General features: G+C 40.1%; 1 protein-coding gene across 6 annotated transcripts in view; it reads right to left on the bottom strand.

Annotated features, from left to right (window-relative positions):
* The window catches only part of RERE (arginine-glutamic acid dipeptide repeats), a 417,871-nt gene that overhangs the window by 269,468 nt on the left and 133,999 nt on the right, over positions 1-14,404 (bottom strand). For all 6 annotated transcript variants that reach the window (XM_038376447.2, XM_043500009.1, XM_038376446.2 and 3 more), the window contains exon 2: positions 12,754-13,230. In XM_038376447.2, the coding sequence (XP_038232375.1) occupies positions 12,754-13,084 (331 nt within the window). In that variant the 5' untranslated portion in view covers positions 13,085-13,230. The remainder of the gene's footprint in view (positions 1-12,753; positions 13,231-14,404) is intronic.

Below are 14,404 nucleotides of genomic sequence, written 5' to 3'. Positions count from 1 at the left end.
TTTGTATAATGTCATGCAAATTTACAAAGCTTCCAGTGTACTGATGATTTTTAATCAGATTTCACTAACAGTCAATGATAGCAAATCAAAAAGATGCACTGTGATAGGACATGCAGGGCTGAAGATATCAAAAAGGACTAATGCCCACAGAGAATGATCACCTTGTCTTAAATTCTGCACTGCACATGACTCATTTGCTATGAGAATCCATTAAGCACTCTCTTCGTTTTACATATTAACATAAATGGACAATGTGAAAAATGACATATTGGATTAACATTTAAGCCCTTCCTACAAACTCCCAACCTCTCTGCTTTCCCTTCCCCCACCGCCATGTCATCATTTTTCAGGATCTGTGCAGATAGCCAAACAAAAGCAAGAAGAAACCATTTTCAGCATCAACCTCTATTGATCAGTCTTAAGTGAGACTCCATCTGTCAAATATTAACAGCTGTCCCCTATACAAAAACAAGACAGAACAATGCCTGCCACATTTAGAGAGAACATGAAATAACTATCTTTCCCTTTTCAAGTTCAGTTTATGTATTTTATTTCTGCTAATAGGCCATACAGAAACATTACTTCAATGCTCTTCCTTGCAAAAGGACTACAGAAATATAATTACAGAAGTCTAACAGCTGCTTGTTGTATTCTGTCTTCAATTTAAATATCACGTTAGAGTATAGCGATGTGCTCTGTAAAAGGAACTAGAGAGCCTATATTATATGTACAGGTAAGTAGCCAATATTAGTCACTTGATCTACAGTGGGATTATTTTTGCACCATAGAATTACTTATCTGCTCTATTACATTAACATATTTTTCATAATATATCAAATGCTGAGAATAAAAGCAAACTACAACCACAAGATATTAAAAAGAACAAAAGTAAATAATTCCAGCAACACAAACTTAACTGCATTTGGAAATGTCACAAAGTTCAAAATGCTTCAACGAAGTTCAAAGGGAAACTTTCTGTTCTGTCCATATGCTTTGTTGACCTTCCTGGCATGCTGCAAGGCACATCCATTTACCCAGACCTATTTTACTCTTTTTTATTCAAAGAGGTGGATTAAGAGCAGCTGGTTTTAACAGAGGTAGGGTGGTCCTTAGTGTAAAAAAAAAAACAAACAAACCACTAACTCAGACGATAATCGTGAGGGGATTTGATTTTTTGTTTTTATTTTTAATTTGATTGTTCACATATTTAGAGCCAGTTAGACATGCACTGTATAAACATGAAAAATAAGGGTCATCTCATCGACCTGCATAAATAAGCATTGCTCCTGAAGTTATGCAGATGCATAACAGCTGCAAATCTGGCCCTAAATACCTCGCTATTAAGATGATATATTACTACTATTTTTATTACTTTTTTATTATTTTATTACTATTACTACTATGCATCCGATGAAGTGAGCTGTAGCTCATGAAAGCTTATGCTCAAATAAATTTGTTAGTCTCTAAGGTGCCACAAGTATTCCTTTTCTTTTTGCGAATACAGACTAACACAGCTGCTACTCTGAAACCTACTACTATTTCAGTATTTACAGTGATAAAAGCTTCAAAATGAGGAGGGACCAGATCAGGTTAGAATACAAACAAATTTAAGCTCCAAACTAGCAAAGACCTGGGCAGGCATAAAGGTCCACCCATGCATATCCCTATGCAGAATCAGACCCATGGTGCATAAATCTGAGAGGAGGAAGGCTGTCAGTCTCTAATAATAGCTTCTGAAAACATACATACTATTTCCTATGAGATACATAGTAAATAATCCCATTACATTTTATCTAACAGCTCAACTATAGGATTCAAATGGAAATTCCTAGTTGAGTATTTTTCCCCATAACACATGCCTTTAAGTAATTTCACCAACCTAAAAACACTTGTCTATATTTAAAGTGCTTTAGAATATATGTATTTTTAAATTCTGGCACATCTGCCTCTCAGCTGGTGAAGCTGTCAGAATAAATAGAAGGCAATATCTGGAAGACAGACAAACACATGGGTCAATGTCAAATACAAGCCAATCGCTGTCAAGGCAGGAGCCAAACTCCTGCATTCAATTTCACTAATGTTTTCCAACTCAAATACCACCATACCACTTAAAAACAAAACTGTTTCCTCTCCGTTTCTTTTTTTTTTTTTTAATAGGAGTTTTTATAAAACTCGGAGGATTTCAGATTAAACAAACTGTTGCAGCAATTTCCTCAGTTACTACAATATACAATTATAATAAAGGGAACATTTAACAATTAATTGAGCCAGCAAAAGCTAAATCTCAGGAGTGGGAGTTCAAATGCTTGATCACTAAGCAGAAGGGCAGTGGATTTTAACAACTGCAGGAAATCTCAGTCCAATTAGATTCTAAGTAAATATAAATCTGGTTCCTCTGTGTTTGGAATTCTACTTGATGCAGTCCATTGGACAGACATTAGTATCAAGCCTAAAAATTACAAACAAAGTATGACCAGACAGCTTCTACTGTTTTCCTCACTGGGCTCGTGCAATAGTACACCACACCTCCAGGCTCCAAGTCTGAGCCACTGTGGACTGCAGACTATTTCACAGCCTGCAAAGGACTAGCTTCGAAAAATGACTGCTTAAAATATAATATAAAGAGAATGTACCACAATGTGAAAAGTACGTAAGATCTCACTTTGATATATCTAGTGAAAACTGTGCAGCAGCATTTCACAAGGGTACATTTCTGACCTGATAATTCAGTGTCTCTCTTGTTCTCTGATGCCTATCCATATGATAGCTTAAGGGGTTATGCTTGCTCCTAAACAGCATCTAGGGACAGAACGCTTACCAAAGCTTTCAACTCATATCACCTATGCCCTCAAAGAAGTCAGTGCTCAAACTGTTTCACTCAAGGTATCTTCTCCAGCAGCAAGATCTGGGAAAACTTGAATTTAACTGGAATAAGTTGACAGTAATTTCCCAGGTTTCAAAGTAGCAGCCGTGTTGGTCTGTATTTGCAAAAAGAAAAGGAGTACTTGTGGCACCTTAGAGACTAACAAATTTATTAATTTATTAATTTTAGTAATTTCCCAGAGTCCATAAGAACAATAGGAGATTTCCCGGAAGATGAGGGTCTGAAACATCCTGAATAGCAGAAACACAGTTTAAGGTCCTGTCTTGTTCTCCGACACTTGCCCAGATACTCCCCACTCGACAAATACTACTAAAATTGTGACAGAATATCCTATTACTACATGTAGTACCTCCCTATACGCTTATCAGATGCAGCAGCATTCAAAAATCATGTCTTTCCTAACTCGTAATAAAGAAAGCTCACAATCTGTTGAGTAACATGAATCTGTCTCAGGCAGTAATGTCTATCAAAAGAAAGAACAAAGATCCAAATTACAACATTCCTGCTCTCTAGCAAGGAGGGCTCCACCCTCTCCCCCTAGCTGTGTTTGAGAGGAGAGGAGTGTGCCTTATCTGCTGAGCCGCTCTTTCCTTTGGCAACTTCAGCTACACTAAATAAGCATTTCATCCAGCTAGTTATAAAGCACTTAACATACAGGCAAGTGTTACTGCCAATGCTCAGAGTAAAAACTCCTGATAACCTAAAATTTTGGATCTTCTGTTCCTTTGTCCAGATATCTTACAGCGGGTCTTAAGCTACATATGGTACAGTCTGGCAGAAAAATATGATACAACTCCTTCCAGGATATAGACTGTTATTATCCTTACTCTGTGTTTCCATCACCTAAGCAAGAGAAAGACACTTAAAAACAAACAAGTACCATCCAAAGTGCTTCAAAGGCGGCTTGTTACCACCTGGAGTTACAATCAAGTCCATTCTTAATTAACAAGGATGGGGCAGATCAGTATTTGGAAAAAAGATTTAAAAAAAGAACACAGATACTATAAGAAGTGGTGTTTGGCATTTCAGTAAGTAGCATTATTTTCAGCAAGTCAATGCGAGGGGGCTGGTATGCTGCTACCCTTCAAGCACCAAGAAAGGCTCCAAATCACTCTGGCCATTAGAGATGTTATAACATTTAGGAAGCCTAGACCTATATTAGGGCATTAGACCTACCATGTTGAGCTAAGAATATCCTTCCTTTCAGGTATTTTAAACAACTGGATGGTAGAGAGATGCCTCATTTAGACCATGATCTTCCACACACCAAAAGATATAGCTCTGGCTGCGTAATACTTCAGTGCAATTCTCGTAATCGAGACACCAGTTTGCAGTCTTACCTGCAAATCAGTGAACTGGTGTCATGTGGTCCTTTATGCATTTCTGCTTCTGCTAAGGAAGACTGGTATCTCTCCATTATCCATGCCTCCAGTGGTTTACAACTCTGGAGTTCAGACCTTACACAGTTCAAGGAACACCTATTCATAAAACATCCTCCCCAAGGGTGAATGCCCAACACTTTGGGATCCTGGAGGATACAGACAGTGCTGAAAGGTCCTATCCTTCCCACAGAAGTACTTTTACCCTCTCTGCTACCAGGCCTTTGTTCCTGCTACTCCACTGCATCTGTTGCATGTAACTACTGATATCATTGCTGGAATGGATGCTTACAAATCCTTTTAATCCTTGTAGATCCATTTAAATGGTTCTAGGTAGCAAGTGAAAACAACACTGCCCTCATTTCCAAATGATTCACAGCAAAGTGTTTCTCTGTGGATCCACCTCAATTGATTTGATTTTTTTTTATTTTATTTTATTTTTGTCGTAACAACATTCCTGCACCCTATCATTGGTGGTGTGACTACAGTCCACTCGGTAATATCAAAAACCCTTGTGTGTCAGGTTCTAATCTTTATGAAGAATAATGCCCCCTTAACCATCAGCTTGGGGGGAGGGAGGAAATCTATAAGATGACGTATTTTGGTTCTTTTTTATTCAGACAGATGTAGGAAAAAAGTTCATGGAAATAGACAGGCCCCTCAACAAAGTCCAACAAACACCCACATATACTGGAAGACAGACAAAGCCTTCCTGTTTCAACTGGAGAGGTAAATTTGATGATGAAAATTCTGCAATCTGATCTGTCAGGAATTTTGATCCTTCTCTACCCAGCGCCAAATACACTCAAAGGTAATCTGCTGGGATACCCAAAGAAAGCTAATTTTAAAGTTAATGAATCAGCTGCAAATCCACAAAAATGATCTCACTATTCTTAATGTCTAAGTTTTCTTTCATGTCTCTTCCCTCTGGAATGAAGCTGATAAACCAGAGATCCTCAAACTTTTTCATGATGACCATAACCTAGAACAGTGGTCCCCAAACTTTTGAGGGTCTCCATGGTGAACTGGAGTGGTGTTGACAGACTTGAGTAAAAGCACCTTGAATTACACAGATAGTCCCTAGCAAGGTCCGAAGTAGGAAGCTATAGTTAACTTTAACTCAAAAAAAAGTTCAGAGAAAAGCTAGCAAACCCCAACACTCAAACATATGACATCCATTGAGTATGAACTCATGGAAGCAAGACTTACATTGCAACAGACTAGATACGATGGCATGTAATTTTTTTCAAGACTAAGGCTGACATCACAAAGTAGCAGTTAGGCCCTATTCACACTACTGATAGAAACTTGTTATATATAGCTAGGTCAGCAAATCTACACATCATGCTCACAACCATGTATCAAAAATATTGTTCAGTGGTGTATATGACAGCGTGCCCTGAAAAAAATCTGGAGAAACGTCCTATAGTGTCTAAGCTGCTGACCCTGAACACAGAGCACTGTGGGTGTTTTTCCACATAGGGATGTCCTCCTGCACAGACAGCCAGGCAGTAGGAGGATTGACTACTCCAGTAGCAGATATGGTTAGGAGAGGTGGCCTGCACAGCCGAAGATTACTGTTAGAATCTGCTTACAGCCTGCCAATCATGTAATCAGAGCCGTAACGGTCGTAAACAAGATACACCCACACAGTTTGGAACCATGTATTAATCATGCTGTGCGTGGATGTAAACTGTATGTGAAGTCAGCCCTGTTAGAAACTGGTTACATCTTGGAAGAAGGCTGTATTATAGATGGACTCAGTCGTCAGTGTAAATGGAAGGAAACATAACCCAAATCATCTGACTGGGTACAGAGGGTAAAAGGGAAATTAATTTACCTTCTTGATCAAGCTAATTTATACCATCACTACACCCCATACTGAAGAAGCCTGTAAGCAAATCTAGATACACACTGTGTAATAAATCCATTTGTTACCATCACAAATTCATTTGGACAAAAGAACAGCAATAGCTGCCAGACAAAAAAAGAAACTAGATTAGACATGAGGGAAATACTACAGGGCCAACCAAGTTTACACAATATGGGCTTGTGTAACTTCAAATAAAAATATAAGGGCTAAGATTCAAATTCAGACTCATGGCGTAGATGTACATGTAGCAACACTGTATGCAACATTAACTAGGGACACACTCATTCATATTCTCAACAATAAGATACTGCATCTTATATTTATCTGATCTTTCTTCCAAAAGGATTCCAAGCAATTTTATTAACAACTATCTGCATCCAACACTAGTGAAATGCAGCCATTTCTGGGCTGAGAAGAACACAAGATAAGAACCAATGGTTCCTCTTGCCCAGTATACTGTCTTTCAACAGTGGCCAGTGCCAGATGCTTCAAAGGGAATGAACAGAACAGGGCACTTGGAGTGATCCACACCATGTCATCCAGTTCCAACTTCTAGTAATCCGATGATTAGGGACACGGAGAATGGGGCTGTGTCCCTGACCATCTTGGCTAATAGCCACTGATAGACCTATTCTCCAGGAGTTTATCTAATTCTTTTTTTAAACCCAGTTATACTTTTGGCCTTTACAATATCCCCTGACAACAAGTTCCACAAACTGACTGTGTGTTGTGTGAAGTCCGTACTTCCTTATGTTTGTTTTAAACCTGCTCCCTATTAAATTTCTTTGCATGATCCCGGGTTCATGTGTTATGTGAAGGGGCAAACAACACTTCCCTAGTCACTTCCTCCGCCCCGTCCATGATTTTATAGACCTACCAGGTCTCCCCTCAGTCGTGTCTTCTCCAAACTGAAGAGTCCCAGTCTTTTACTCTCTCCTCGTCGGGAAGCTGTTCCAGACCCTGATCATTTTTGTTGCCTTTCTCTGTACACAGTGTTCAAAATGTTGGTGTACAATGGATTTATATGGTGGCATTACGATATATCGTAATTTTCTCTCTCTTTCCAAATGGCTCCTAACACTTAGCTTTTTTTTTTTTGACTGCCACTGCATAGTGAATAGATGCTTTCAGAGAACTATCCAAAGTGATTTCAAGATCTCTTTCTGGAGTGGTAATAGCTAATTTAGACCTCATCATTTAGTATGTATAGTTGGAATTATGTTGTCCAATGTGCACTACTTTGCATTTATCAACACTGAATCTATCTGCCATTTTGTTGCTCCGTCACCGAGTTTTCTGAGATCCTCTGAAACTCTTCGCCATCTGCTTGGAACCCAACTATATTGAGTAATTTAGTATAGTCTGCAAACTTTGACATCTCACTGTATCCCCTTTTCCAGATCATTCATGAATATATTGAACAGCACTTGTCCCAGGATAGTTCCTCAGGGGACCCCAATATTTACCTCTCTTCCGAAAGAAAGACAGACAGACAGACAGACGGAAAGAAAACCAACTGGTAGACAGAGGTGCTGCACAGCAGAGTTTAATTTGGAAGGGAATTTTGGCCACAGACAGAAATAAACTTCTATTCATGTGAAGAGTGATGGAACTTTAACATCTATACAGATCAGAGAAGTCCTCAGTTTAAGACATCAGATAAAAATCAAATCAAATGCATTGTTTTTCTTACAAGCAACCAACAGAAGATTGAAGTTAAATTAGGCTACCTGAATTGCACACACCTTTAATTTACAGCTTCCTGGACTTTGTTGTGTAAATTTCACCAATTTAGACTCCCTTGCATCCATTTACAATTGTGTAACTTGCACCACCAGCCCAATTGCCTCTGAATTTTTCCTACCACATGTAACTGAAGCAAATCAGAAGCTATAGAATGAAATCTTAATTTGCGTTTAGCCTTCTTTAAAACCATACAGTAATCACTCTACCATTTAAGACAGCAATCCAGTTAAGACATTATTTATAATATCCTGCAGACAGCTAATCACCTTTTAAGATGGTTGCTAAGCTCATGCCTCTCCTACAAGGAACCTTGTAGTGGTGTAATTTTTCACCACTAACCATGAATGTCAATGCAGCAGAGCGAGAGATGCAAGTCAGAGGGCAAAAAAGGAAAATGAATAACCAAGTTTCAAACCAGGAATCTTCAATTGTGTTAGTTACTGAATAGAAAGTTTGGTTCCAATTAAGTTATTTTAGTTCAAATTATGTTATTGAGTTAAGCTAAAACCTTACCTACTACTACTATTTTGCCCTTCTTTAAGTGATTTGAAAAGCCTGACTACCTCCTTGAGAGGGACTAAGAAAATGGGTACAGAGTGGTTAGTGATTTGCCCAATGTCACAGGCTGGAGTTAGTGTCTGACCTGGGAACAGAAGTTGGGCACCCACCTCCCTTATAATTTGTTTTGCAACATTCCCCCTCCTAAAATAATGTTCAATTAAGTATTTTCTATTTGTAGGAGCAGATCATTCTCCCACATTGTCAACAGTGTGCGCTCTCAGGTGCCTAATAAGGTCTGATTGATGCTCGGCCAGCATTCACAGAATTCTTGCTGTGTATGGATTCTCCGATGTTTCTAAAACGTCTGTGCCATGATTGAAGCTTTTCCCACATTCAGTACATAAATAGCATTTCTCCCCACTGAGTGATCTCTGGTGGATAGGAAGGTACAAGCCCTAACTGCAGTTTTTGCCACATTTAGTACATAAATAAGGTTTCTCTTCCAAGGGGATTCTCTTGTGGAGAATAAAGCATGAGCAATCACTGAAGCTTTCCCCACTTCCACAGCATTTATAAGGTCTCTCACCTATGTTTATTCTCTGGTGCATACTGAGGTGTGAGCTCAGAATGAAACTTTCCCCATACTCATTACAGTCCTAGGGCTTTTCAGCCATGTAGGTCCTCCAATGTTGGACAGCTTTTTTTGAAAGCCAGGCACACTAAAATGGACTAAAAGTCATCCTGCTCAAGAATGGAAAGAGACCCACCTAACTGGGATGCAGTGTTGCTGTGCCCTTTTCAATAGCTGTCACTTTCCACGGCAGAGGTGGCACTAAGTGACAGCTATTTAATGTTTCACAGCAATTAAAATATTTACAAATGTATTTATAAGTTAATAATGTATGTATGCATATATGTTAAAAAAAAAAAATTAAGTGTGTAGAGAAGCATGGACCTTTACATTTAATTGTCAGTCTAAGATTTGATTTCCAGAGTCCCCACCCCATTCCCAGACATGTGGGTTGCACAGCTCTCTTTTGTAGAAGTGAATAAAATAATCAAAAACTAGATTGACCAATGGTTTGACCAAGGCACAGTGCAGGCAAGCTTTGTATTAAACTCTTCTGTTCTGCCAATGCATTTCTACCCAAGCTTGGAATACCTCTAATATTCCAGTACAGGGAGCCTCGTAAACAGATTACTAATCATTCCAAGTTCTATAACGTGTACTACTACTAGAGACCAAAAAGATTTTCTACCTAGATTTTAAGCCAGGACCTTCAGCAATGAAAAGTCAGTGCATTAACCCATTGCACCTCCATGCCCACACAACAGCTGTTCTTAACACTCTGTATACCGTCTTGATCCTATGACCCAAAGTCAGACTGCCCCAAAGTTTATCTTTATGCAGGCTCCCAGCTGTTATTGCACTAGTGATCAAATATTAGTAAATTCCAAGTCCTGCCTATTGAGAGGAAAACTATTATGGTAATTGATATTTCAAACTTGTCAAGCATGAGATATGCTGTTGGGAAATAAATTAGTAAACAAAGTGCCAACTTTTGCATAGGCAAGAAAGACTTAAAGAGAAACACCTTTAGCATTAATTACTTTTCAGCTTTCTCAGCCAACTTTACATGAGAATAAATCACCCAACTGGTCCAGGAGTTGATCACACTCATATCCACATCATCACCAGCTTAAGCAATTTATACCAATTTCATCTGCTTCTACAAGAATTAAGTTTAATGTTCCACAGATACAACACGTCATTTGAAAATTAGACAAGTTTCCCATCCTTAGTTTCCATGGTTTTCCTTTGGAGTGTGTGTCTGTTTTGCTCCAGCAGTGTTACTATAGCACATTGATGTTTTTACAGAAAAGCAGGACAAAAATAGTGAAGCCCCTAAGCTAGTTCTTTTGATAGGAGAGACAAGGATAAATACCACTAATGGTGAAAGAGAAAACAACAATTATTCGTGGTACTGAGCATTCCAAAATTCTTTACTCTGAACACAGAGTTTGTTATTCAAAATGATGGCTGTAAGCAGAAATGAGAATATCGCCACAAAAAACTTCCACGTGGAATTTCATTGTCTGAAAATCTAACTGACAATGGTCATAGCTAAATTCCTACGTCAGTACTGAACGTGCAAAAATTAGATCCTGAAAAAATTTAAGTGAAATCCTGCAGTGATTAAATTAGCTGGCACACTGAAAAATCCACCCTAAGTGTAAGTTATTCCTATTATTGCCCTGAAAAAAAAAACCTGATAGTACCAGTTTTCACTGCTAATAAGTAAACGTTAAATGTTAATATAGTGCCTTTCACTGAAGGATCTCCAAGAGCTCTATAAAGGCTGGTATGCATTCAATTTTTTTTTTTAATCTGTCAGGAAAATTGCAATGTAGAGACATTAAGAGATTTGTCTAGTGTCAAAAAACAAGACAATGGCAGAGTGGGTACTAGCTTCCTGGGCTCCAGATTCATTGCTATAAGCCACAGCTGCTATAAATACTGCTTCCCTGAAGAGTGGTTATAAGGCTGGCAATAGAATTCTAGTAAGAAGCGATACAAAAGGAGGAGTAATCAGGGGCCACTACTGGGTTATCCTGGTATGCCATTTCAAGATGCACCTAAACTATATTCAAAGCTACTAGAGGAGGTTAACTTTTCAAAATTGCAGCCTATTTGGGGCAGGGACTGTGTTTAACCAAATTTGTACAGTGCCCAGTGACACAGCACCCTGCTACTGATCATGACATTACCTCACTATCGAACAACTGCAACAGTTGCCAGATATCTTCCCATATCAACCAGAAAACTCTTTAAATTCCAGCTAATAAGACAGGAGAATTGCATGTTTACGTTGCAACTGAATGCCTGTAGTGGAAAGGTGACAAAATACTGCACACCAGTCAGGCTAGAACATAGAACTGGGACTCATTTGGAGTAGAAAGCTCAAAAGAAACACTGCAACATAGCATAGCTTTGCTGCCTACACTGGCCTCTGAAACGGTGAGCCTTATTAATGGGGAAGCTCCCACAATAAAAGAACATTACACCTTTTGGGGGAAGCCCAGACACTAGAAAAAGGAATTTTGCTAGGTTAACTTGAAAATTATTTATGCTGCTAGCCAGTGGCAAACTTCAGGGACACATGCCAAGACTGGGATTTGAGGCTTATCCCATGGGCAAGCTAACAAGTCAGTAGAGGGGGGAAGCTGACATGGTCTATCTAGTGAAGTGTTTCTCAGGTTTTCAATATCACGGGCCGGCTTGCTGCCTTCCTAAACTGTGCCCAGGAGATTTCAGAGACCGGCACTGAGAAACACTGGTCTAGTGCACGTTAATCTACCCTCACTGGGAGGTTATGCATTTAGGAAGAAGATAAAAGTGAAGAGGGTCATGGGTAGGGGTAGCAGTGAAGAATAAAGCCTTGTCTACAACAGGAAATTGACTGGCATCACTACTGTGGAATAAGTTATTCTATAATAGCTATTTCAGCAAAGTTCCCCTATAGAGACACTTTTCAGGAATAATCACTCTGCTCACAAACCAGACTAATTATTCCTAAATAAAAATCATTTATTCCTGAACAGAACATCCACAGGCAGAGCTAGTCTGAATACTTAGCACAGAATAATTCATTTCACAATAGCTCTGCCAGTCACTTTCCTCATATAGATCCAGCCTAAGAATTTAGGTTAGGCACCTCACATTCTAGATCAGCATTTCTCAAATGTGGCACCAGGGGCTTTTCTTGTGGCTACAGCCTTCTGAGCTATGATTGGAGAGGGGACTTGGGGGGGGGGGGGGGGGCAAAGCAGCAGCCACTCCCTGTTGCTCCTGGATGTGCTGCTGCCTTAGTGTTGGGGCCGTGAGCAGGGATTAGGCCCTGCTTCCCTCTAGAGACATCTGGGGTACAACACTGAAGGAGCAGGCAGCCTGTGAGTTCCCCACCTTCCCAGGGGTGGTGGGGCTCAGGCTTTGGGCTTCAGCCTTGCGAGGGCGGGACAGCAGGCTCCAGCCACAGAGCTTTGGGCTTCGTTCTTGGGCCCCAGCCCCGCTTGGCCTCCCCCACCCACCCAGCCACCCACCCCCACATCGCCCCAGGTGTTTTGTTTAAGAACAAGACTTGAATTCGTGCCCAACCAGAATTTGGGGAAATGTAAGGGACATGAGACCAAGAGGTTAGCTTGTGTTTTAGCCCCTTCCTGCCAATGACCCCTACTGGAGAGCACATACCCTCCCAGCTATAACCAACAGCGTGCAAATTCATGCACACAGTGCTGTACACGACAGCCAAGAAATGGGAGACAAGTGCACAACTACAGTCCATATTAGCACATTTTTAAGGGTTCTTTACCTCCAGGCCTGTAGACGACATCATCCTCCGTGATGAAGGACGTTATTTCACCACTGTCAGTTCTCTCATAGCGAGATTTCTTCTTCGGCGGCTTCTTTTTATTTTTCTTGGTGGACTCCTCTGTGGTGGCACTGTTGTTGTCATTGTCCTCATCTTCACTGTGGTCACTTTCTGCGTAATTCTTGGCACCTCCTTCCAAAGTGCAACTCCGACGAGGACGGGAGCTTTCGCTCTCTCTCACTTTCTCTCTCTTGTCTCGCTCCCGGTCCCGGTCCCGGTCCCGGTCCCGGTCCTTCTCTTTGTCTTTGTCCTTCTCTTTGTCAGCTGTCATGATTCGCCACGTGCCTTCTTCTGTCCTCTCACGGCTGGGCCTCCGTGAAAGGTAGACAGTAAGCCTGGGCTTCAGTCTTCTGAATTTCTCACTCAATTCCAGGAAAAATTCGACCACTCCAACCACCCCAGCGTTTTAAAGAAGCTCTTGAAAGAAGAAAAAAAAGAGAGGTAACATTAATACTCTGAAATCCCTCACAATCCCTCCAGTTCTGAAAATCAAAAAGGAACCTACAAAAATATTTCAGTTTGCATGAGATAAAACTGTAAAATACATGAAGCCCTTTAAAGCAGCTGTTTGATAAGTGAAACACTAGCTTCAAATACCTCGCAGATAGTTTACACAGCAGCTTTCATCCCCAAAAGATCCTCAAAGCTCCTTACAAACTAGACTCAAAGATAATTTAATCCACCACTGAAATATAGCTACCTTTGGAGTTGAACATGGTAGGTGAGAGAGCACACAGAGTTTTAGGTCAGAAATGGAACTATACAATTTAGGAAGAGAAAACGTAATTACCAGTATTTGAATCTGACCAAGATACAAGATTTCCAGCCCCTATTCTCACAAGTACCAGGAAATTTTTAACAAAAGGTCATGATTTCCGTTTTACATATCAATCGAACAACAGTACCTTCAGCAGCACAATATCCAACAGAGCTGACACAAAATAAAAAGTACCACATCCACTCAACCACAATTCCCATCCTAACTGCAGTTCCCAAGTATCTGAAGGGGAGACTTCCCAACACGTGTTGAACTAGCCTGACCACACTTAGCTTGCAAGATCCAACGGGCTCACACAATAAGGTGGCAACATGCCCAAAGCTGCTCTTGCGTGCACCACAGATAGCACACAGCTTTTGGGTTTCTTTTACCAATAATGGAATATGTAGAGGATGAATAGCAATCTCTCTTCTTCACCAATTACTTTTCTTCTTTAATGAAAAAATAAGCACACCTATCTTGTCCCTTTCATTATTGTAAGCAGTACTAGGGTACAGACTGTGCGTTTAGCTTTTTTTTAAATGCAAGGTTGGACTGGGCAAGTATACTTATTACAACAGTATTTACAAGTGAATAGTATGTGATAACTCAGAGCTATGAGCCAGGATCCTCAAACTGCAAACCAGTCCTTGACAGTGAGTGCACAGAGTTTTACATCCCTCCCCCCAGAAGAAATCCCCCTCTCCTCCCTAAAACCCAAATATCACACCATCACCTAATACCAGTCAATTGAAAGCCTGTAATATAGAACACCGCTACATGAACTAGTCTCCTGTTCTCTCCGCTAAGAACCAAGAAATAATTTACCAGTAA

This window comes from Dermochelys coriacea, chromosome 18, assembly GCF_009764565.3.
Source record: "Dermochelys coriacea isolate rDerCor1 chromosome 18, rDerCor1.pri.v4, whole genome shotgun sequence".
Taxonomy (NCBI): domain Eukaryota; kingdom Metazoa; phylum Chordata; order Testudines; family Dermochelyidae; genus Dermochelys; species Dermochelys coriacea.
This window is presented reverse-complemented; position numbering and strand designations above follow the sequence as displayed.